Below are 27,268 nucleotides of genomic sequence, written 5' to 3'. Positions count from 1 at the left end.
AGAAGAGTTCGCCTCTGGTGGACTAAAACTCATATAACGCTCCAAAATGTCTAGATCTAAATGTTGTAGCTCGTCCTTTGTAATCCACGTACTGTCAAAGATCGGCCTGTGCTTCCACTAGACAAGGAATTTCTAGAATCCTCCATGTCGAGTGGAAACTGCTTGAGTATCTAGTATGTCTTCTATCTGTTCGCTTCGAGTAGGCAAGGAAGGTAAAGGTGGTGATGGCTCCACAGTCTGTGGGAGGGTCTGTGGATGGATCAACAGGCATGGTATTCCAAATCGGTTACGTAACGGCCGTTACGTAACAGTAACGGTCATAACCGTTACGCGTTACGGGGTCGAAACGGCCATAACGGCCGTTACAGAAAAATGCGCCGTAACGGCCCCATAACGATCCGTAATGGCCCCGTAACGGTCCAGGAAGAACATTTTTAAAAAAATAAAAAATTGCCGTAACGGCCGATACGAGGGTTGTAACGGCCGTTACGGCCCGTATCATAATGGTAATGGTGGTGGCCGTTACAGCCACCGTTACCTTTACGGAACACCTTATCAACAGGTGAAGTGGCAGAACCCTTATATTGTACTAGATCTTCCACATTAAAACAAAACTAATTCCCATGGTAGGTGGAAGGTCTACTAAATACGCATTAGGACCCAATTTCTGCATTATTTTGTATGGTCGTGCGTTACACGCTTGTAACTTTTTAACGGCCCCATGTGGGAACCGCTCAGGCCTCATGCGAACCATGACATAATCTCCTACTTGGAATTCATGAAACCTGCAATGAGAATTAGCACATGCTTTATATTTTTCATTACTTACATTAATTCGCTTCCTGACCTTACTATGCAACTCATGTATATGACATGCAAACTCATGTGCGAACTCAGATGGCCTATGGGACACAGACATAGGTATAAGATCTACAGGTTTCCTAGGTTTGTAGCCATGCACAACCTCAAATGGACCCATGCCTATGGACCTATTGATGCAACTATTGTATGCTAACTCGGCTATAGGCAAAACGGTATCCCAAGTTCGGACGTGATCACCCACAAAACATCTAAGCAGATTTCCAAGACTCATATTGACAACTTCAGTTTGACCGTTTGTCTGAGGGTGATAGGCAGATGAAAATTGAAGCCTTGTCCCCATCATGTGCCATAGTGTCTTCCAAAAATAACTCATAAAGCGCACATCACGATCAGACACGATGGTCTTAGGTAGACCATGTAAACGCACTACCTCCCCAAAGAAAAGCTTAGCCACATTGGAAGCATTCCACGTTTTCAAGCACGGAATGAAATGGGCCATTTTGGAAAAACGGCCCACAACCACGAATACGGAATCGTGTTTCTTAATAGTTTTCGGTAAGCCCAACATGAAATCCATACTAATATCTTGCCACTGAGCTTTGGGGTACTAGCAAAGGCGTATACAATCCTGTATTTTGCTTCCTCTGCTTTGCCAGTTGACAAGTCCTGCATTGCCCAAAAATCTTGGCTACATCTCGCTTGAGACTTGGCCAATAAAATGTATCCTCCATAAGGGCAATGGTCTTGTCCCTCCCCAAGTGACCAACTACCCCTCCTGCATGAAGTTCCCAAACTAGGAAATCACGGAGGGAAGTATGACGAATGCAAAGTCTGTCACCTTTAAATAGGAACTCATCGATGATGACAAACCCGCGACTGTCGGTCAACTGACCGTCTCGCTGTGACACATACAACTCAGTAACTCACCAAAGTATGGGCATATAGGATACTCTTCTCTCAACCGATCAAACCCAGTCACTTCCACTCTCATACTTTGGAGTAGCGTCACATGACGACTAAGGGCATTAACAAGTTTGTTCTCAACCCCAGCCTTGTGTTTAAGAACCAATGTTGTCAAATCGAGTATGCGATCGGGTGCAATTGCATATGCCTGTGCGCATATGCGATCGCACAATCGCATATGCGGTCGCACTTTATATATATATATATATATATATATATATATATATATATATATATATATATATATATATATATATATATATATATATATATTTTAAAAAATAGGTTTTCTCATGGGAGAAATTAAGAAAAAAATGAATAAATTATTATATGCCCTTGGCCCTTACAATACATTTAATTTAAGTACAATAAAACCAATTACATAATGAATTAAATATTAAGTCATCATCAACAATTCTACATTCTACAATATAGTTAACAAATATCAACATTCAACATTTAACACTACATCAACACACTTAATAAACAAAATGAAGAAGTTATTTATTTATTATTCATCTAATCATATACTATATACATTGATCTATTTGCCATTGTGCCATTTGATCACCACCACCATCATCATCCGAATCATCTCTCTTCCACATACACTTCTTCTTCTTCTGTTTCTTCATCATCTGTATGTACTAATACCTCATCAACATCCAATGGTAGATCTTCAGCTTGATCATTATCACTATCTCCTCAATCTCTTCAACGGGTTAACGGCTACTACTTGCCCCCTTGCTCCCTCCATCTTTCGCCTTCGAGTAGTACATTCTCCAGGTGTCAATCCATATGCGGCATCTTCAACTTGTGCCCATGTCAGGTCCTCTCTAACAAATACCGGGTCCTCCATCTCTACAAGCCACTTGTTATCTGCATCCAACTCATCTAAGCAGATAGGGTCAAAAAAACCAGGCTTTTCTTTCCTAGTTTGGAATCGTTCTCGCAATTTTTTATTGTATTGAACGAAAACCAAGTCGTTGAACTTTTTTTACTCAAAGCAATTCCTTTTCTTGGTATAAATCTGCATGAAAAAAAGCGCATTTGGCATTATCTATTTAGGTAATTAATTTAGCTTAGGCCTTACACTTAAAAATTGAAGTTTACTGTTTACAACTACCAAACTTACCGCCTCGAACGTGCTCCAATTGTGCTCGCAACCACGGCAGAACACGTGTGTCCAAGAATCCTCATAGCCAGCTTCTTTAGAGCTGGATCCTTCATGTTCAGGTCTACTCCATGGGCAACCCACCAGTCAGCTGAGAAAAACAGTTTAAGTAGGTTAGAGACATTTTGTAGAAAAATTATTTACAAGACACTAAGACTGACATCCATAGTAGTACTTACTGGGTAATTTCATTGTCCGATGCCTAATTACGATATCCCTTAAGAATATCTCCTCACTCTTTTTATAGAAGTCCAACAAAGTTGAGATCTTGTCTTGTTCTTCTCTATTTGAAATCATTCTTTCCAACACCTCAATAAATCCAACCATATGCATAGTAAGTACTTCTATTGGATCAGCAGAAGTGAATAAACAAGCTGGGTTAAGGATGTAAGCAGCCAAATACAACGGAGATGACATTTAGCTGCCCCATCTTCTATTTATAATATCTATAATTGGTTTGTAATCACGGTCTCTATAGTTAAAATGGTCCATGATCTTATTTTTCACCCTCTCCATCGCATCATATATGTAGCCCAATGCAGGCTTCTCATCTCCGTCCACCAATCGCAACACAGTGACTAAGGGCTTGGATGCTTTTTGCACCTTTACTACTTGTGTCTAAAAACTTTGCGAAATGATTGTTTATTGAACCTGTTTCCCTTCAGCCTTCTTTGACCAAGGCCCACTTGTAAAATCGGCCGACACTACAAAGCTTCTAAGTTCTGATTTTTTTGCATGTAATCTTTATAGTGTTAAAAAGGTTATAGCGAAATGAGTGACTGTTAGACGTAGCAAGTTACCCCCAATGTATTTTCTCATTCAACTGAGAAGAAAGGCGTGTTTGTACATAAAGACTGTGATTCTTCTAGCCCTTGCAATCACATTTATAAATACCTTACCTATATCTTCTAACATAAGATCAACACAATGGGCCGCACAGGGGGTCCAAAATAAACGTCTCCTCCATAAGAAGACGACCGGCCATTACATACGAGGATGCGTTGTCTGTAATTACTTGTATAACATATTCTTCACCTATTTCCTCAACTACATTATCTAGTAAGCTAAACAAGTATTCTCCTGTGTGTGAATGGCCCGATGCATCCACGGACTTTAAGAACATTGTCCCAGCTGGACAATTTACCAAAAAGTTAATGAAAGATCTATCGGTCCATCCATCGGCCATTAATGAACACCCATATGTTTTCCACAATTCCTTATATTCAGTTATAAATGATCATGTATATTTAACTTCGATTTTCAGGCATGTCTCCCTCATTTCATGATATGAAGGAGGTTTAAGCCCAGGTCCAAATTGACCTATAGCCTCAACCATTACTTTGAAGCTTATTGATTTAACGGCATTGAAAGCAATGTTGGTTTGGTAAAACCACTTAGCAATATATTAAATAGTGGTTTTCCTATCTTTTTGTTTATACCGGTTCTCTAAAGTTGTTTGAGACGACCCTTTGGTCGATCACATCCTCGGGATGTGGTCTACACTATCTATCCATGGGCCCATGCCCTCGAGCTCTTTTCGAGACCGTTGGTAGTACTTATGGTCTAAACCGGCCTGTCAAAGTAGGGGGAGTGAGACTAACTTCATCTACATTAACTACGTTTATATCTTCATATGCATCTTGTTCCAAATATTCCTCCTAACATAGGGTACTATCGCATCTTTCTTGATTGTTTTTCCAAATACTCTCATGATCTCCCTTCGGATTTCTGGAGTAATTTTGTCGCATGCTTTTGCATTTGACCCTAGTAAATGTGCAAGGTGTTGCTTGTGCCTTGCAATGCCACCGGAACCCACATACCCACATAACTCACATACTATGTGAGCCTTATCCGAAACACCATGATAGTGCCCATACTTCCAACCCGGGTCATTCGACTTGGGTTTCAAAGAGGAAGATTGGGAAGAAGACATTATGTTGGTGGTGTATGTGTGTATTGATTGTTAGTACTAAAAAGTAAACTAAAAACTAAAGTAAGAGACTAAGAGTAAAGAGACTAAAGAGATGGGACTTGGGGGAGAGAGAGAGAGAGAGAGAGAGAGTGTCACACACACACTTACACTAGTAGTAGTAGAAACTAAAAAGGGAGAGGGAAAAGAAAAGGAGAGAGAGAGTCACACATTTACACTTACACTTACACTAGTAGAAAGGGAGAAGAAAAGAGATTGGGAAAAGAAAAGGAGAAAGAGAGAAAGTTACACTCGTAGTAAAAGAGAGGGGAGAGAGAGAGAGAGAATTACACAAACAAAATTACAATTACAAATTTTATTTTATTTTTAAAAAAAAAAAAAAAAAGAAGCACAAATTCTTCAATCTTCACTTCTTGTCTTCACTTTTGTCTTAACTCTTGATTCTAGAATACTGTAGACTTGTAAGTTGTGTTGTTGTAACACTAACACAACAATAACTTCTAACTTGTAACAAAGTAACAAACTTAAATAAATAAATAAATAAATAAATTGTTAGTAGTTAGAACTTAGAACTTGGATATGAATATGATTATGAAACTTTAAGAGAGAATGAGATAGAATGAGAGATAGAAACTAGAAAGAGAGAGTGGTGGGTGTGTTGTGTGAATATGATTGTGAATTTATGACCTTTATAACTTGGAAAAATTAGAAACTAGAAAGAGAGTTCAATGGATGGGGCTTGGTTGTTCTTGTTTCTTGAATCTTGATTCTTGAATCCTTGTAGATGTACTTGTCCCTTAATTGAAACTTCAATGTTGAAAGAAATATGGATGGAGGAGTGGAGCTTAAGGCTTGGAATTATGTAAGAGAGAGATTAAGAGAGCAAAATAAAAATAGAGAGAATTTGAGCTTTGAGTGCATGTAGGAGTGCTTAGAATCCCTTTTTATAGAGAAAAAAATCAAGATTAAAAAATAAAAAATAAAAAATCCAACGGTCAGATTTTTGACCGTTGACAAATATGCAAATCGCACATCGCGTATGCAATCGCATATTATTGCACATGTGGCATATGCGATCGCGTATGCGAATGTGCGATCGCACATGACCACACTAAGAACGAAAGAGTATTCCTAAAGAAATTGGACCCATTTGGCATGCCTATGGTTTAGTTTCTTCTAGGAACTGAGGTAACATAAGGTCTCATGGTCAGAGAACAAGACAAATTCTTGCGGTAATAAATAATGCCACCAACGGCACAAGGATTGGACGATCTCATAGAACTCTTTGTCATAGGTGGAATATCGTTACTTTGCCTCATTCAACTTCTAAGTAAGCAACAAGGTGTCCTTCCTAACTGAGCACACCACCTATACCAACCCCAGATGCGTCACATGCAACCTCAAAGACTTTAGAAAAGTCTAGAAGGCGCATGATAGGGGCTTCGCTCATCTTGCCCTTAATCTCCTTAAAAGCTTTAGAGGCAGCTTTAGTCCATAGAAACTCCCCTTTCTTGATGCAATCCATGATGGGAGCCATAATGGAGCTAAATCCTCTAATGAACCGCCTATAAAAAGTTGTCAAGCCATGAAAGCTTCGCACCTCATGAATATTGCGCAGTTCAAGCCATTCAACTATGGCAAGGACTTTCTCGGGGTCCGCTCTCATGTCCTCAAATGATAAGATGAACCCTAAGAAGATAACGCTCTTTGACATAAATGTACACTTCTTAAGGTTAGAATATAGCTTTTCAATTCTGAGGACCCAGCAAACTTGCCTCAGATGGTGGAAGTGTTGTTCCTTTGATGTGCTATAGATAAGAATGTCATCAAAATACACCACGAGGAACTTACCCATAATGGGTCTCAACACCTGGGTCATCACTCTCATAAATATGCTCGGAGCCTTAGTCACACCAAAGGGCATGACTAGCCACTCGTATAGCCCATCCTTCGTCTTGAAGGTTGTCTTCTACTCATCTCATAGGCGTATACGTATTTGGTGATACCCTCTCTTGAGGTCAATCTTTGAAAAGATCTTGGCACCTGCCATCATGTCTAACATATCATCAAGACGTGATATGGGAAACCGCTACTTGACCATGATTTTATTGATGGCTCGACTGTCCACACACATGCGTGATGTGCCATCTTTCTTGGGCGTGAGAAGTGCTGGCATGGCACATGGACTCATGCTCTCTTGAATGAAACCCTTTCTGAGGAGCTCATCTACTTGCTTCTTCAACTCTGCATGCTCCGTAAGATTCATTCGATAATGAGGAAGGTTTGGTAGAGTCGACCCAAGGACAAAATCAATGACATGCTGGATGTCCCTCATGAGTGAAAGCTTGTCTGGTAAGTACTCTGGAAATACATCGTGAAACTCATCCATAATTGGCTTCACCTCGGGGGTCCCTCTACACTAACCTCAGGTGTAATTTATCTCACCACTAACGCATACACCATCGAATCCACCATAGTCTCTCTCTCAAACTCCTTAGCGTTAATCACATGGAGAGACTTTGGTTGGAATTTCCTCGTATCCCTTGGGTTACCCGACTTCCCCTCAGTTTTCTTCTCCGCATTGCTCTTTAGTGGGAGAGGAACTAGAGATAATTTTTTGCCTTGATGCATGAATGAACATATGAGCGGCAGTATATCATCACATCATGGTCAAATAGCCAAGGTCGTCCCAAAATGATTTGTCCAACGTCCATAGGTAAAACATCGCACCAGAGCAAATCTAAATAGGATCCAAAATCAACAGGTACGAGACATCGCTGGGTAACAGGTATGGAAGATGCATCCACCCATGACACTCTATAGGGCTGAGGGTGCGGTTCAGGTTTCAACCCCAAACGGGACAAAGTGCTAGTAGAGACCACATTGGTACAACTGCCACTATCGATGATCACCTTGCAATTATTCTCTCCACATTTTGCATAGGTGTAAAATATCGTAATCCGACGCCAATCATCATTCTCCTTAGCAGGCGCACCTGACTACTACAAGTGATGTGGTCTCTTCTCCTACTTCTTCATCACTAGCAGCATTGATGTTGGGCTGATAAAATTCTTCTTCAAGATCGCCCTGTTCAACTCCTTTCTCACCATCATCAATTACTAGGGTTTTGTTCCTCTCTTTTGATGGACATTGAAGCGCAAAGTGACCAATCCCATGGCAATTGAAGCATTGCATTTGTTCACCTCCCCTAGAGCTAGCACTCGTTATCCCCTTTCCTTTGACATCTCTAGGGTTGGGTTGGGACCCAACTTGGGGCCTAGACTGACTTCCCATGTTAGGCTTACCCCTTGAGAGTAAGTCTTGACACTTGGATCTCGAGAGTCATAATGCTTACCAATTGGTGCCTTGAGTTAGTGTTCAATATCTTGCACCACTTGGTACATGTGCTCCAATATACCAACATCACAAGCATAAAGTTCTCGTTGGATCTCAAATCGAAGGCCCATCCTGAAGCTGGACAATGTACCCATCGGGCCCTCAATGTCACATCACATCATGTACTCCTCAAACCTAGCAATGTAATCTGGAACGATCATGGATCCCTGGCGTAAAGCCTACCACTCGTCTAAGAGCCTCTGACGATAAGAAAAAGGGAGATACTTTTCTTTAAGGACCTCTTTCATCTCGGCCAAGTGTGCAACTATGGGCTCACATTTCCTTTCAATTTTACACTCCATGTTGGTCTAAAAAAGTTTGGCCTGGCCCGCCAACTTCATCTTGGCAAATCTCACTCGACGGGCATCAGACATATTAAAATAGTGGTCCATGTCTGCCAACCAATCAAGGAATACTTTGGGGTCCAAGCGACCATCAAAATTGGGGGCGTCAACTTTCACACCTTTCATGACTTGTGCATCTGGATCATAACGGTCATAACACTCCTCATGTGGTGGCAACACGTGTGCTTGACCACGGCCAACGCCTTGGCCACGATCATGCTCCCGCCTATCAACTTGATTTCTAGCCTGAGATTGAACGTCCCCCCCAATGTCGGGGTTTGCATGCGAGGAAGCCTCAAGTTGATTGACGCACGCATTGGTCGCGCTTAATTGAGTGGCAATGGTTCTATTGTGCGCTTTAATGGTCATTAGATGGTTATTGATAGCATTAGGGGCCTCAGCAATCTGCTCTAGATTTATAGTGGGATGTAGACCAGAACCACGTCCTGAACGAGTGGGCATACACAAGGAAACTCTAAAATGAAACCCTATATGTGACTCTAACCTAGATGCGATACAAAAATCCTATATGACCTAGATCTATATGGGGAATCAACAAAACCTAGAAAAAGGGTTGACTAACTCAACGAAATATGTCTCTTCGCAAACCCTTTAAAATTTAGGTAAAGGGTTTTTGTAGAAAATTTTCACTACAAAGACGGATTGACAATAGACTAACCTACGCTAAAACTGTGTTCTAATACCGAATTTGATGCAGGACCGATGCATGAACCAAGTAACATGTGAGATCAAATAATCGAATTAAGATATTTAACAAAAAAAAAAAAAAAAAACACAAACATCGCTATATCCATCACAAATATCATGAAAATCAAAAGAAAATCATGCGTAATCCTGGCCTAAGTTACGAACATCGTAACATAAAATCATTAAATAAAATGAAATTAGGATTTAATGGATGTAGGGACATCCAATTAGTATAGGGTATAGTCTATTTTAAAATAGAAAACCTAGTACATCCTAGGGTGAAAATTAGGATTTGGGTAATTTGGGGAAACTTAGGGATTTTAAGTTTAGGGTTAGGGTTTCAAGAATGGAGGAATGGGATTTTGATATAATGACAGTGGAAAGCCAAAAGGGGCAGGTGGAATTCACATGTGTGGTCGTATGGTTACACGTGTGGCGCGGGAGGATGGGTTCAGGGCGGTTAGCATTTGGTTTGTGGATGGGTATGGGAAAGTTGGGTTTTGGAGAAAACGAAGATTTGAGATGGGAGAATTAAGAACCTGAAAAAAATTACCAGGATGGGGAAGAAAATAGAAGATGGTGTAGGGATAGATGGAAACATCGCACCTCCGTTGATGAAGATTAGCCTCACACCAATCTTCCTTCCAAATCGCATGGAAGTATCTTCAAATCGCATGAAGATGGGAGAAGAAAGCAAGAGCTTTTCTCTTATTTTTTAATCACGAAATTCAACGAGGGAGAGGTCACACGCCCTCCTCTTTTTATAGATTCAAAACGTGTCAAAAATTATAAAAATCCCCATCTTGTGAGCTTTAACGAAATAGTCTAAATAAAATCAACTAAAACATCGATAATGTGTCCAAATATAAAATAATCAAAAACTAAATCCTAAAATATGATAAAGTCTAAAACTGATGTGGACGATCAACGATCAATGGCCCGATCATGTGATCCATGTGATCCAATGGCCCGATCGTCGCGTCCCTCCGATCCAACGGTCTAGATCACTCCATAAAGCCGCCTATATGCATCTTTCCAGTGTGGGGTCTTCTAGATGCTTGCACGCACATGGGGTCTTCAACACGATCACGGGTACTCGCCTAGCCATAGGGAAATCAGCACGGCCCGCTTCCTCCTCTGATACGTACGTAAGGGTGTACGTGATGTGATGTCCTCATCACTACCCCCTCACTCCCAAGCTTCACCATAAAGCCAGCCCTACAATCCGGAAAAAGGTGCAAGCGGCCTTGAAGACTAAGGTTCTCATCCATCTCCATGCCATGAAAAACCGACTCCGCATTGACTTTTAGTTTCAAAGGGTCATTTATATAATATAGGGAGCACGTAGTCCCATGTGCTTAAATTAATCACATGAGCCAACACCAACATCTCTCTCTCTCACATGTGGGAGAAAAAACAAGTGCTTGAATAAAGTGAACCCCATCAAACACTCATGTCAACACCGGATTCTCTTCTCAAACCTCTCCACATAACATGTCGATGCGAGCGCCTTCCTTGCTGCCCTCATAAAAACATCTCTCAACTTTTTACGACGGGACAGCTCTCTCTCTCTCATCTAAAGTCAACACGTCACCTAAACCGAGCTCCAACCCCCGACAAAGCAACCAACTTCAAGGGTACATGTCCCCACTGACTCAGGCTCAAACTCCAAACCAACATCATTCGGCGGGTTTAAAACGAGAGTAAGATCGATCCTAGCTCCTACAATACCATCCTCTCCATGTGGCTTCACCACATTTATCCTTTCTTTGCCTTCTTCTACCTTCTTCTAATGGAGCAATAGGATGACTCCACATGCTCCTGATTTGATCTAGTGTTCCCTCGGAACACTAGCCTCGTGCTACAACTTCTGCTTCTTGCCTAAAACTCTTCGCGCACAAGACCACCATTGATCCATCAACTTCAAGCTTCTCCCCACGTTTGAGGACACCCCCAAAAAAAAAAAAAAAAAAACCTTTCCACCCAAGCTCTAAAATCTCTCCCCCAATCACTACTTTAACATACGTGAGATTCGCCATCACCCTCCTTTTCCTCACACAAAACCCGAGCCACCCCCAACTTCTCCCCCTTCTCAGTCTCAGCATTAATGGCCACAACTTCCCCCAAGCAACCCCCCACCCCCCCCCCCCCCAATCTCCAAGAAAACCTCCCGAAACCATAGCTCTAGTAGAATCCCCCAAATGAGAAACAAGATCTCCTCCAAACTAAAATGGGAATGTTCCATCCCTCTTTGCATTTTCCTCACCAGTCCATCAAAGAATAGAGCACCTGTGACCATTGCTTGATCCAAACATTTTCCAAGTGTCACTGAAATCCAAACCTCATTCTTCTATGATGAAATCATCCTCCGTCAATCCGCAGGATTCTACCACCCACTCCCTTATCCCTGGGATGGAAGCATTGTTAGATGTTCTTGCAACCATAAACCGCTGTAAGGAATCCCAAGCCTTTGCTATGACATTTGAGCTTATTCAAACTACTTGTTCTTCGTCCATTATCTCCTTCCATGTCCACTTCTTCATCTCTATCTGTTTCTCTCCCTAAAGCTATTGCTTGGGAATCTTCTCAACCACCTCGCTCTCTTACAACTTATATTTGAATTTTGACCTTTTCCCCATATATAGCATCTCTAAAGGACTTTGAGCCTACTCCGTTACAACATTCCTCACCCCAACCCTTTTCGCACTACTCCTTGTTTCGCTCCCTCGTACTCCTCTTCCTATCTTGTCTCTACTAAGCAAATTACTATCGTCTTCTTTGTTTTTCACCTCAAGCCCAAATCGAGCCTTCTATGCCTGCAGTTTCTTTCCTTCAAAGCTTTCCTTGTGAATATCTTTACTGTCGTGGTTGCTTCCTATTCCAAGCTCATGTAGACAAAGGGGAACCCTCAAGGGGTCGAGTTCTTCCAATCTCGAGGTATGCTAACCTCCATTACCTGACCTCCCCTTCTGAACACTCCAGAGAAATTCACCGAAAGCGACCCTTCTGGAAACCCTACACAAACAGCGTCAGCAACTCAAAACGGTGCTTTCCCTCCCCTAACCTCCAACGACTGCTTCTGTTTCCTTACTTCCACCCACTCTCCCTCCCCTTCTACCCACAAACCCTCCTCTCCCATTCTCATCGATTTCTCCCTCCCCATTTGTACCCTCTTTCCCATCCCTTTCTCCCTCTCTCACCTCAAAGTTGTTATCTCCCTCCTTCCCTGCCCCAACGTTTTTGCTCAAACTTCTCGATATTTCTACTTGAACTTCCCTCCCCTCTGCTCAATCTGTTAAAGTTTCCCTTCTATCTCCACTCTCATTTACCGTTCTTCCTAGCCATATTTTCTCCCCCCCCAAAAAAAAAAAAAAAAAAAAAAGACTAAAGGATAGCCTCCAAAAAGAAAGAACCAAACCAATTGATCCATTTCCCTCAATCAGAACATTAAAGGACCTAGCCTAGAAATAACCAAATGAACCATATGCTAAAATAAATTATGGAAATGGCTACATACTTAAATTTCATTAAACCTAGGGAAAACAAGAAATATGGCTGTGTTGGAAATTCCATGATGTTAGAGCAACACCATCATCTAGTCATCCCAAGTCATCAAAACATTTAACCAATTTGCTAATCACCACACAAAACAACTAAAGACAGTTACTGCATAAAATTAACAAAAAAGGCAACTGTTTTCTGGTATTCACGAGATAAAAATGGAGACTTGCATCAATAAATTATCTCCCATATTTTAAGTTGTTTTGCACATTCATTTTGTCACCAAAAATAGCTAAAAGCTAAAAATTCAAAAGGAGATTTCAACTGAGGGGGATGGAGATGAAAAGAAAAGAAAGCAGCCATTTTAGAAAATGGAGCAACAATGAAGAAGGTACCGGGATTCTTGGAATTTACAATTACAGTGTAGTGAAGTTTAATTAATGAAGTAGCTTTACTGACTGAGACATCTTGACAAGGTCTTTTGGTAGGGTAAAGTCTCGATATATGCTTCTAGTTATGCAAAAATTTGTGTTCTAGGTAAAGAATATTAGAGACAGCCTTCTGTTCGGAGAAGTATTAGATGAACAAGAGATTTACCACTAGAATTAATGCGCATTACCAATAACTAAACATATTTCTAGGTAGATTACTTTTCTTTATTCTTGGAGAAATGTTTCTAGGTAGAGTAGCTGGTGTATCTTGATTAAATACCATGACCCATTGCCTTGATTTCTTGGTGTTTTAAATCTCACAACGTTTTGGTTTTTGGTCAGTGAACTCTTCCAATAGATTGCATATATGATGGTTCGGCAACCTATTCCATCCTCAATACTCAAATTCAATAGGGGAGATGATAGGGTAAAGTCACTTAAAAAACAGATTATGGTCGAGCCACCTCTCTACAGTACATGTGGCGGGGTGATGAATAAGTCCGGAGCACCGACCTAATTTTCCCTATGGGTCATTTGGATGAAGATAAAATCTAAGATGTGTAAACGCTTTACGAGTTTCACAAGTAAACTTTGTCATTCTGTCATGTTTGGGTCCTGCTGAAGTCTTTATCGGATCATCAATTTCTTGTCTTCGGGTGTTGGTAGCTCCACGCACGCGCGCGCGCGTGCACACACACACACACACACAGATGTTGGAGGTAAAGTGATACTCAGCCTCCCAAGTGGAATCAGTTGCTTGCTTTTTCTTTTTCTTTTTTTTTTTCTTTTGTGTGTAAAATGTTTACAAAGTGAAAAGAGTTTGCACTCCTTTAACCATATCCAAACACCTCGTCTAAACTGCTTGAGATTTTACCCACATCCACATACCAATAGTATACATTCAGGGTGAAAGTGAAGAACAGTGATAGTTAAGATTGTCTAATATGTGTGATTTTTTAAACATGGTTCATCAATAGTGGGGCCCACTCAGTGGACTGTCCTGATTGATACATCACCCTACCACATTTGCTATAGAGAGATGGCCCCACCATATCCTGGTTCTACAGGCTTTACAGTATCATCTCTAGTGCAATAAAAATAGGGGTTTCATTCATAAGCTCATCTAAACCATGGGTCCCACTTATACCAACTGAAATCCAACTAATTGTGAATATTATTGAGTTGTGAATCATATTTATTCCTCTTCAGCTCATGTGCGGAGAAATCTAGGGGTACCAACCAGCTGGGTCAAGTCAGGGCCAGGTCAAGGCTGAACAAATAACCAATCAGGCCAAAGAGTCAAGCCTGGGCCCGGCCAAGTTAGTAATCAGGCCTTCAATTTCAAGCCCAAACCCACCCATTAACATCATAAACAAGCCTATTTGTGGGCTCATTCAGACCTTTAATAGAAAATTTTACAGAAACTGTGCCTGGCCCCGACCCATTCATTGATTGGGTTTCATATCTAGGCCCAACGGCCCATACAAGACAGGCCTCTGTCACAGGCCAGAGCTGGACCTATGTCAGGCCGGAAAACCAAAACTGATGGGCCATCCCCCACCCGTTGCCACCCCTAGTGAAATTCATAACAGGAAATGCCAATCATCATCTTACATTTTTGAATCAGCATAAAAAATAAAATAAAATAAGAGAGAAATCAGGAGGGAAATGACAAGATTAGTGGCCTACCCTCGAAGAAGAAGGAAATTCGCTCTACACTATCATAGAAGTGGTCATCCGTTAGCTGCTTCTGAAGAAAGAGACCCAGGAATCAGAAGCATTTACCACCAACTAGTTTCAGGGGCCCATTGCCAACAACTATTTATGGCACTCTTCCAGATAGGTAAATGCATTCTGCTTTTGGTAATGCGATGCCGCAAAGTTCTAAAATCTCATTACCAACAGTATAACTTCTGTATCACAAATAGGAGCCCTGTTCTCATACAAAATTTGTACAATAAGCTTATTCTACAACTTCAATTTGTGGGCCCCACCATTATGTCTGAATGGCACCCACTCTGTCCATCATGACCGCCCCCTCATGTTCATTTTGGAGAACAAAAATCAGGCTGATCCATAACTGAGGTGGGCAGCACCATGTAAAATTATACCTTAAACCTCTAAAATCATGTGGTGTGAACAACATTATTTTTTGATGACCCATCTTTGGGACGTCTGCTCATCCTGGTGGGGAGAATCTGATGAATGGATTGGATGGCAATACAATATACGGTATCCCACAAACAATCTGGAAGGTTTTAGTGATGAGCGACTCCATCCCAGCTTTTCCCTGTGATGAGAACCGCCTGTGTTTTGGACCTGCCTGATTTCTGGGATGCTGGATGAACTAGAAGGGGCCCACCTCATGGATGTAGCGGGATGTTGGCCATACATCAAGGTAGGGCCCATACATAACGTTGTAGAAGAAGCTTGTTTTACAAACGTAGTAGAGGGATCGTCTAACAAACAGGTTAGGCGCAATATTTTTTTCCGAGAGACCACCCAAATTAGTGGTCCTGCACAAGGGGCTCACCTCATCCAATGGGTCCACCACGACCAGCCCCAAAGGTAAAATGGACCCCCAAAATGACTGCAAATGGACGGTCAAAACCGAGAAAGCCAACAACAATCCATTGACTGGACAGGGCGGGCAGCCATACAATACAACTCCAGCGCCATGGCCACCAACGGTGGACCCGAGCAGAAAGGCCCGAGTGCTACAGTTTCGGGTGGTCCCATGGATTACCAGCCCGGTCCTGGCACCACATGCCTTTAATGAGTAGACACAAAGAAAGATACCTGGTTCTTGGAAGAGAAAACGGAAGCAGTGGAGGAGCAATCGAAGCCGTCAAGTAGGTGGCCCATCCTCTTAATCATGGACTCCAGCTCTTCAGGACTCGAGAAAGACTCGATCACCAAATAGCCTGTTCCAGTGGAAAGAAATCCATATGAAAAAGCATGAAAGAGATGGAAAAAGAGAGGGTTTGGTAAACGCACCTTGAGAATGGAAGGATTGGAGTTGCTCTGGATTCAGATTCCCCACTATTCCCATCTTCTTCTCTTTTGATTTCGATTCGATTTCAATTCTTCTTTATTAGCTTTTTGTTTCGATTCGCTTCTTCAAACCGGTGGAGGGAGGATCCTTTTATCTGCTCCTTTCTTCTTCTTCATTTGACTTTTTACACGAGTCACGTTGATGCGCGGGTGCAACACAAAGTCGAGACAGCGTGCACACCCGAGTTATGTGGCTACACCGTGATCTTTGTGTGAAATCCGCTCCGTCCATCAGTTGTAGCGCCTCCCGTTAGGTAAGTTCTGTGCTATTCAGGTCGATTTGAAACTAAGGTGGGTCATACCATAGGGAACAGTTGCGATGGAACAGTCACCGTAGAAACCTTTTTGAGGCCCATATGTCCATCCCACCCGTTAATCATGGCCAGAAGGATTACTAGGCATTCCAAAAGTCATCCTCATCCAAAACTTAGGCAGGATGCAGGGAGCGAATTTTAGAGAGTTTTAAGTGTGATTTTGCATTCTTCCTGTTGTCGTATGGATCACCTGAGTCTTAGATCAGCCTGCATTTTATCAGGAATGGAGAAAATAAGGTTGTAAAACTGGTAAACGGACTCAGCCTGCATTTTATCAGGAATGGAGAAAATAAGGTAGTAAAACTGGTATACGGCGTGGATTCTTCACATGCACCAATTTCATCTTTGTAAATTCAGATGTTGCACGCGCTTTGTATGTGACCCAATCCTCTCTCATGGACTCATTTTATAAAGAGATTCTTTAAAGATCAAATGTTGCATGCGGTTCATATGTATGTGCCCCGATCCTCCTTTATGGTGGACTACTACGTTAATTCTGCATCATTACCATGTAAATCACTTGACCAATTGTAAGTGGAGCATAGACTAAATATTCTACTAGTAAAGATAATCCTAACTATCTCATTTTCCCTTCTAATTTAAACCACTCACTATTGTACTTTTAATCTTTTATCTTATAGCTATTAATTAGATGTGCATGGTTGCTTGATTAGTGTGATGAGGTAAAAACTCAAACATAGCGGGATTCATAATATGGATGGTTTGGATAGCTTTATATGACTGCATCGTGGACTCTTTTTAAATGGTGCAAAACTAACAGAGGTATTTAGTCCCCATTTCCTCTTGCTTTGAAATTTTTACAATTGAGGGCGTGCATTGAGGAAATAAAAAAGTCCAAACCAAGGCAATGACAGCAATTACATCAGATAAATGTTATTATGCTCTCGGACTACAAGTGTTCCTAATTGCATCAGTTTCTTAGAGTAACATGTAAAAACTTCAATGATCATATGAAAAATCCATTGTTAATTTGGCCAAACTTCATATAAGCATCCATGGATGGGATGGCTATGATTGCCCAAGGGCCTGTTTGGATTGACGGTACGGATTGTATAATATTGTATTAACGGAGGATTTTTACATTATACAATATTTGAATTGAAGTTGGCATCTGTGGGTTACCATGCGTACGAATACATCAGCATCTCAAAATTTTCAAAAGGTGGTAATGTATTTTCAGATGGCACTGCATCGTGCAGTGCAGTCTAGTCATTGCACTGTATTTTTGCCAGACATTGTAGATATCTCTTTGAACATTTTATATCTATGAAGAATGGAAATATCCTACACCAGCATCGCCATAGATCATCTACATTCCATTGCATGTGGGCGTTCACCTTCTCCGTTTCTTCTCCGAAGGTCTGAGGTTCGTTATACAGTTGAATCTCTCCTCGAGGTCTTGGAAGGGACGGAGTAGAGATTCTGTAAAGTAGATCGGACACCTAAAAGCCAATCATACAGGTATGAATTTCCTCCTTCCATATCAAACTTGGAATCGCAACTAAGCTGAAACCATTACCTGATTTATGTTATCAGAGGATTCTAAGTCGGGAGTGATGTGTAGTCCCTTGGCAATGGGGTGTATATGGTCGATTTATACACCCCCATCCTGGAAATCCCTATTCTCTTTCCAGGTATCCTTATTCTACTGACTAAGGCTACCGTCAGGTAAATCTCAGGAAGTCGAATCGTAGTGTTATACAATCTCTACCTATCAGTGTGGAAGCTTGGATATGATTGTTGCATGCGGTTGTTTAAAGGTAGGTTATAGTGTGTGGGTGGTAGAGTTTCTCAGACGATTTAAGGGCTTTGCATGTTTACAATACACATGTTTTCTTCTTCTTCTAAACCATCTGTTCTTGGGAAGTTCCGTGTTATCATAAGGGTGTGCATCATCCAGGTTGCTCAGTGGTAGAGGTATTTGAAATCTCTCACTTGTTTCTTAAATTGTCAATCTATGTTTCTGCATCGCGCTCGATTCGAAAGGGCAATTGTTAAGATGACCCTCCTTTTAAAATATGTTTTCTTTATTCACCATTGCCTATACTTGTATAACAAGGCATGTGTACTATGATGGACATACTATCAGAGCTCCGATTTTAACCGCCACTTCCTTAATAATTAGTTTTAATCGCTGAATCAATTCCTAACCCCTAAAACTCGTCATGCGCCGATGCAAATAATAGACGTCTTTGTGCTCTCTGTGGAAAATTTTCATCTCTCCACAATCTCCATTTCGAACAGCAAGTGAGTGAAGTTCTGATTGTGATATACCCATGTTTGTCACAATGTATGATGTTCATTGACAGCTCTTCAAAAAATATTTTAAATATATGTATATAAGTAAATTTAAAATATACTTGTAGACATAGTTTTCTGCTTTAAGTAATCAATGATGATCAGCTGGTGTGAACAGAGTAACATGTTTTTCATGCAGTCATAAATAACTATAAACAGAGATTCATGCTTGAATAAATAATTGTAAATAGATATTAAAGCTTGAATAAACTATAAACAGAGATCCATGCTTGATTAAACTATAAACAGAGATTCATAGGGGTGCACACAGTTCGGTTCGGTCCGATTCTGGGGTGAAACCGGAACCGAACCGCTCCTTACGGTTCCAGGATTTTCAGAACTGGAACCAGACCATTAGCACCCTAGAACCGAACCGGACCGTGAAAACCGGTTCGGTTCCGAATCGGCTCCACGATTCTGGGCTTTTTATAATTTGGTCCAATTGCATGTTCTATTTTAAAATTTAGCCCATGTCCATTTGTGTTGTGATCCACTTGATGAATGGTTTAGATACTGCATATGGTGTGAAAAAATATATTTATGGAAAACAAGCAAAGGGTGCATTGTAAACCATAAATCATGAGTCAAATATACAACTAAAATATATTGTAAACTCACGGTTCCTGGGTCGGTTCCACGGTTTAGTTCCAAGTTCGGTTCCACGGATCGGATCTACGGTTCGGATTCATGATTCGAATCTATGGTTCGGTTCGGTTCTACATACCCCCAAACCGGAATCGAACCAAACTAAACGGTTCTTTAATTTTTGGAACCAGAACCGGTGCACTCTAAAACCGGACCAAACTAGACCGTTTGGTTGGTTCCGGTCCGGTTCCACGGTTCTACCGGTTCGATATGCACCCCTAGAGATTCATGCTTTATATATCTCGATTATGATGGATGTGTAAACCAGCAACTTTAAAAGCAACTCGTTAACAGATGCATTACTTAAATTGACTTCTTTTCTGTAATGAATGTTAAATATCATTTCCTATTACTATAAATATAAATTATATCATTGATTGTAATTCCCATTCAAATAAATTTCTACTCCAATAATCTCATATCTTCCGATGGTGCGGAACATAGCGATGAAAGGTCCTCTGCTAGTGAATGGACTGAGAATGAAGTAACTGCTGCATTAACAACCATTGCAGCCTTTGCATGTGTAATGGGCACCGCTGAATATTATCACTGTTACTATATTAAGACAAAGCCCAAGGATTGTCACATTGAGAGGGATATATTTGTCAATGGCATAATAAGAAAGACCGATGTTGATTTTCTTGTGTAACTGAGAATGGGCAGGGACAATTTCTTCTAATTATGTTCATTGTTGAGAGATCGGAAACTCCTCTCCGATACTAGGAGGTGCAGTATGGAAGAGTAGGTTGTAATGTTTCTATATACTGTCAGACATAATGTATGTAATCGTGTGATTAGTCATCAATTTACAAGATCTGGTGAGACTATAAGCAGACACTTTAGGAGGGTGTTGGATGCTATTATCGGTCTATATTCAGAATATGTGAAGTTTCTTGGATTACACACACCCAAAGAAATATCCGACAACCCTTTATAGAGTCCATACTTTCAGGTAATATTATACAAATGTTCGAAGTCATTGGCAAAATTTTACTAAGTAAAAGAAATTAACTGATCATGTGGCACACGTTTGATTGTAGGACTACATTGGAGCACTAGATGACACCCATATCTCGGCATATTTTTCAAAAGAATCAAGCTCAACTTTTATAAATATTAAAAGATTTCTATCACAAAATGTTCTGCCTGCATGTACTTTTGATATGAAATTTATATACATGCTTACTGGTTGGGATGACTCCGCATCCAATGTTTGTGTCTTACAAAATGCACTAACCCGTCGCCCTGACTGTTTTCTTATTCTTCATGGTAATCATATACAGGGGGTGATTGTTTACATTATAGGAGTTTATGTCTGAAACATAACTGAAACATATCTTGCAATGTGTAGAAAAATATTATATTGTTGATGCTAGATATGCACATTCGCCCAGGTTTATAGCCCCCTATCGAGGTGTGCAATATCACTTGAATGAATTTCACATTGGAAGGAAGTCTACCAATAAAAAAGAAATTTTCAATTATCGCCACGCCCAATTGCGAATTGTCATAAAGCGGTCTTTTGGGCTTTTAAAAGGCCGCTTTCCTATTCTACATACTCCTTAGTTAAAGTTTACAACTCAAGTGAAAATTGTTATAGCTTGCTGTGTCCTTCATAATTTCATCTGTGTTAGTGGTGAAGACGGACTGACTGAGGCAGTAGAGGACAGTGGAGACAATACAGAGGATGTTTCGTCATCCCCTATAGAGGTGACTACCATGGAGGAAGGATGAGCATTATTTCGGGTGACAGACCGCGCACAGGAAGAGTGGACAAGGAAGAGAGACGAGATGACTGAGAGAATGTGAAATGAGTCTTACACACACCAGACAACGTATTTAGTTTTCTTAGTTTATGTACTGATCTACATACTTTTAAAGCAGGAATATTTTAACACATATTCAGTTTATTGAGGAGACTATGATTAGTTAGCGTGTAATTTCATCATGTTCAGTTATGAATTATTACTTTTGTACATCATCTGTATGTAGCTGTCATATTTCTATTAACATTTTATGGTTGTAGGTGAAATGAATTCCTGAGGAGCACATTGAAGGACTCAGGGGAAAAAATGTGGAATCGTCTCATTCAAAGAGGGGTGGTCCTTCAATCCAAAGCCCAAGTTCGCCAATAGAACATCTTGTAACTCCCAAAAAAAAAAAATGCTACGCCCTCGCGCAAAGGGCCATCACTAAAGAGTCTATCTAACCTGAGGCATAGGTTAGCCGATACTAGTAAAATTAGTAGATTACAATGGTCTAACAGTATGGATAATTCCTTAGTAGATGCCTTGGTGGAAAAGTAAATCTTTGACTGAAGAGTGATATCGGGTTTAAACCCGAGGCATCTAAGGCAACGATCAAGGAAATTCATGATAGTTGTGGCATATTGCTGGAAAATTATCATATATCTAATCGCATGTGGATCTTGAAGAGGCTGTATTGGGCAATCAATAACATGTTCAATGCCTCTGGTTTTGGGTGGGACGAAGACAAGAAGATGGCTATTGCTACCGACGAAGTTTGAGAAGGATATATCGCGGTAAGTGTCATGCCACAAATTCAGAAACCGGGCTCACAAATTCTCGATCGCCGAATCCGGCATCGACAACCTCTGTAATACCCCATTCTCGGCTCTCGGCACCCATATACCAGGTTCCGATCCTGGGATCCTATACGGAGGATTTTCAATATAAATTTGTTTCATAATAAGTATAACTATAAGTATAAACCACGAACAATAACAATAACACCATAATAAAATCCACTATGATAAAAAATTTAGGTACAATGCATAAAAGGAAATACAAGATAATATCATAACTCCAAAAGCTCGGCTGCATGCTCCTGCTCCTACTCAGGTATATCTTAGCGTCACCTGCACGCAACGGTCGTGCATAAGCTTATAGAAAGCTTAGAGGGTGGTGTAAGTGTGTGCGTAAGGTATATGCCAAGAATGTAATATCAGAGTAATGCAAAAACATGCTGATAAGTATATAAATTTTGTTAGCCGTACTAAGGCTATGCGATACAAGGCATGAATGCTATCGGCCACACCAAAGCCATGCGATGCAAGGCATAAATGCTATCAGCCACACTAAAGTTACACGATGCAAGACATGAATGCTATCAGCCACACTAAGGCCATGCAATGCAAGGCCTGTATAGCCAATGTCATATGCGAGATACAGCTCAAGCATGTCAGTCCTCATCTTAATCCACATATCAATATAGCTCATCTCTGAATATATCACCAGGGTCTAATACACTCTACACTAGATCGCCGCCCCAACTGAACACGCAACCATGCAAGTGGAAGAGACCTCACTACCCACCTGACTAGTAGTCTGCCAATATCTACCCGGCACGTCGGTAGCGGACCCATTTACGAGCTAGTTAGACTTAGCTTAGCATTGTCTCCTACCCTTGAGTAGGTAAGGCCACACCCCCTTCCAATCGACCATAACACAGTAGGAGAAACGACCTAATGATATTCGGTGCTCGTGCGCTCTTACATCCACCAAGTCTCGACGTTGAAGCATCCTCTTGGTACCATAAGGGTTTGGAGACTTTCACCCTGGGACATCTATGGCGCCCCCGTGCTTTAACAAGTATTTCCAGTATCCAATCCTGCCATTCACGTTATACCTGTGAAGGCTACCCTGATGTCGCTAGGGCGTACAGTAATCATAACACAATGTAAGATGCATGAGTCACACAATCTAGTCATGCATTAATCCTGCGCGTACTATGCACTTATGTGGGACAACTCTACCTATTAGGGAGTTCCATAAACAACCTGCCTAATGGCAAATGCTATGATCAGTCACTCCTCGCAATAAGCATGCAGATGATGCATACGGGCATGATTCATGATGCTATGCTATCACATACTCATAGTTGACATTGATAATCGGCCTATAGACAAGGCGGGGTCCACAAAAGGACAGCAGATCTTATCTATAATGTGAAGATTGGTCCTCAATAGTGGATATACCAAATCTCATACCACATATTCATCCATCTACAGTAAGGGTGAATCACACAATAAGTAGGCTTCCTCACCCACCCTATTATAAAGCCGATTGGGCTACCAATGGGACCCAAAATATATAAATGAGCTAGCATTAATAGGCCCAATAATTTGGGATAACCCAAAAAGGTGAGATGGATCATACTTGTACTAGTGGGGGCCCATCAATTTGGGTTAGCCCACAACAAGGGGAGATGAGAGCGAGCCTAACAATGGGCCCTAGGGAGGATTACAAGGTGGACATTTAACCATCATTGCTTTTACAATGTGGACATTTAACCATCATTGCTCCCAAGGCATGGCCCATAGAATCTATCTCATGATGGGGGCCCAAGGCCTTATACTGGATAGGACAATAGTTGGGCATCATAAACATTACTATATACATCATGGTGGATTTACACATCATAATGGCCTCACCACATAGGCCTCTCATATATCACAGTGAGCTTCATCATATGGGCCTCTCACACATTACATTGGGCCTCACACAAGGGCCTCATATACATCACAATGGGCCTCACTCAAGGGTCTCACATATATCACAACTGGCCTCACTCAAGGGCCTCATATACATCCCATTGGGCCTCATACAAATGCCTCATATACATCCCATTGGGCCTCACCAAATGGGCCTTATATACATCCCATTGGGCCTCACACAAAGGCCTCATATACATCCCATTGGGCCTCACATAAAGGCCTCATATACATCCCATTGGGCCTCACCAAATGGGCCTTATATACATCCCATTGGGCCTCACTCAAGGGCCATATATACATCATATTGGGCCTCACACAAGAGCCATAAATACATCATATTGGGCCTCACACAAGGGCCCATGGGCTAGGTACAAGGGATGGATAGTGATTGCATCACATGCATTATAGTGGGCTTGATGGGGCAGCCCATATAGTCCAGAAAATAAATGGACAACATGCTTAATGTACACAACAAGGTGGGGTTCACAGGTCAGCCTAAAGGCCCAGAAAAATAAATGGACGAGTGCTTATAACACATACATCAAGGTGGGCCTGTTGCAACACAAAATCGGCCTCATGAGGCAGCCCATGGTTCAACCAAAGTAGATGGGCAGCAGAGTACAACATACACATTAAGGTGGGCCCTGCACATGCAACAGGTGGGCTTACACTTTCCAAATGGGCCCCACCAAATGGACAGCATAGGTATATAACTCATACAATTCAGTGGGTCGACTACCCCGAACGGCGAGGATGAAACATGCACAACATGGGGGCCCACGTCCAGTGGACTGGACAGCGTGGATGAAACATGTACAGCATGGTAGGCCCACGTCCAACAAACAGACGGTGTGGATATACGTCATATGGGCCCCACGTCCCAGCCATGGACAGCGTGGGAAAAACGCATACATCATGGAGTCCCACGTGGGACCCATGGTCCGGAAGGACGACTTGGATATACAATACATACATCCAAGGTAGGCCCCACACGTGTGGATACAAAGCACCCACCAAGGTTGGTCTCATGTCCATGTATGGATGGTGGTATGGATAAAACACATATACCATAGTGCGTCCAGCACCGTCTTATGCTAGACGGTGTGGACAGCACACACATCATGCTTGGTCCCACCCTCTAGGGTCTGGACGGTTAGGATACAATACATACAATGGGGTGGGTTCCACGTGGTGGCCCACCAGGGCTCTGGATCAGCTAATATTTGTATTTTTCCTCCATTCGGGCTGGCCCGAAAATGGGCAAAAGTGGGCTCCATTTGCTGGACGTCCAGAAAATCTAGACAGTCCGGATTGTTGAACACATTAGATGGGCCACACACATCATCACCATTAAAAAAATGAAGAGAGAGAGAGAGAGAGAGAGAGAGAAGAAGAAGAAGAAGAAGAAGAAGAAAGACTGGCCAAGGGAGGGGACCCCGCCACTATGGCCCCTTAAAAGCTCCAAACCATACATCATGATCATCATATGGGTCCCATGCATTGCATGGCCCTACATTTAAAAAAAAAAATCTAAGGTGGGGATGTCATCCCCACCATGAAATCAAGGTCTAGATGACCCATCATGGCCGTGGATTAAATCAAAACATCATAATGGGGTCCATAGAGAATGGTCCCGTCATGGATCATACATGCATCAACGATGGGCCATTAGCCACATCTAAGTAAGATCTCCACCATTGATTAGTGGGTCCTACATGATCCTAAGCAAGAAAATCAAAGAAAAATGGATGATCTACCCTAAACATGGCACCCACCTTGGATCTTAATCTTCTTCTTCCACCAATGGGTTCCAATGCTCCACGGGAACAAGATTCAATGGTCGAGAAGGAGTTTTGAGGGTTGGATTGGGGGTACTAGAGAGAGGGAGTTGCTAGATTTTTAGAGAAGGGTGGGACGTCAATGGCCATTGCAATGGAAGAATGAGAAATGAAGGGAGAGGGAGAGAGATAGAGAAGCAATGATTGCTAGTTCTCTTAGCTAGGCAATCATTAGTTGTAAAAGGGGTGTAAGAAGGCATGGGGACTAGCAATTATTGTTTTGCAAGAGGCATGGGGCTAGGGGCTAGGGTAGGGTGGCTTTAGCTAGGGTAATGACATCACCCTCATGATTACCTAGGGAATGGTGCCCTATGGGATAGGTGGGTCCTGCAATGTGCGGTCCACGGCCATTATAATGCGTGGTCCACATCTTATGATCTAAGTAACGGATTAGCACTCAAGACACGGCGTTGGAACCATGGTAACGACGCGATCGCAATGACATAGGTCTCGGGTTGAGTCAGCTTGGATTTACAGGATGCGTCTTAAGCTCGCGCGTAAACGATATCTATAGGTCGCGGGTCACTGAAATTCGACCAGGAGGACCGCGGGATCCTATAGAACGACGAGATGCTAGGACACAGGCCTGACAGTAAGATTTGTACAAATATTTACATTTCTAATCATATTTCTAGTTTTAAAGATTTGATGTTAAATATATTATCTTTGTGTGTACAGTCACACCCCTACGCTGAACGAGTGCGTGAAAAACACATTGATAGATATGACGACTTGGTGTTTATCTTCGATAATGACTGTGCACATGGTTCATTTGCAAGTATGGCTTACTCTTCTCCAATTTTAGGGAAGCGGTACGGCCGTAACGAACTGAATTCTGATGATAACTCTGAGGAGGAGGCTTCCAAGACTGTAAGTTTCTTATCCGATGATGAAGATGATCAGAGGCCTGCTCCCCGCACTTGCGGTGGTGAGGGATCCATAAATCGGGCTAAGCGATATAACAAAAGCCCAATGGAGGCAACATCACGATCTCGTCATCGTCACTCAGATGCGAGTGACATAAACTGTCAAAATAAGGGTAAGCTGAGTGAACAGATAGGGGACAGGATAGGGGAGATGACAGAAGCTATGAAGACCCTGACCATTACTATGGCGCAGGGCAAGAGTGTGATGCGAGTGCAATGGCTGCTGGAGATTCTAGAGGATGTGGATGGTCTTAGCCATGGGGATCATATTCGGGCTGCAAGGGTGTTGCAGTCTGATTTAGTTAGTGCCGGACTTTTTATGAAGATGGGACATGAAAGGAGAAAGGAATGGATAGAGAAAGTTATCCTTTCTCGCAGTGGCCCGGA

The 27,268-nt window shown here is 41.7% G+C and overlaps 1 protein-coding gene across 1 annotated transcript in view; it reads right to left on the bottom strand.

The window, feature by feature from the left end:
• LOC131251441 (phytanoyl-CoA dioxygenase) overlaps nt 1–16,447 on the bottom strand; it is a 73,537-nt gene extending 57,090 nt beyond the window's left edge. The window contains exons 1-3 of the mRNA XM_058252131.1: nt 16,267–16,447; nt 16,069–16,193; nt 14,959–15,019 (exon numbers count right to left, since the gene is read on the bottom strand). Coding sequence (XP_058108114.1) covers nt 14,959–15,019; nt 16,069–16,193; nt 16,267–16,321 — 241 coding nt within the window. The 5' untranslated portion in view covers nt 16,322–16,447. The remainder of the gene's footprint in view (nt 1–14,958; nt 15,020–16,068; nt 16,194–16,266) is intronic.
• Between the last annotated feature and the right edge of the window lie 10,821 nt (nt 16,448–27,268).

This window comes from Magnolia sinica, chromosome 7, assembly GCF_029962835.1.
Source record: "Magnolia sinica isolate HGM2019 chromosome 7, MsV1, whole genome shotgun sequence".
Taxonomy (NCBI): domain Eukaryota; kingdom Viridiplantae; phylum Streptophyta; class Magnoliopsida; order Magnoliales; family Magnoliaceae; genus Magnolia; species Magnolia sinica.
The sequence above is the reverse complement of the archived record's forward strand: the minus strand, read 5'-3'. Positions and strand labels throughout refer to the sequence as shown.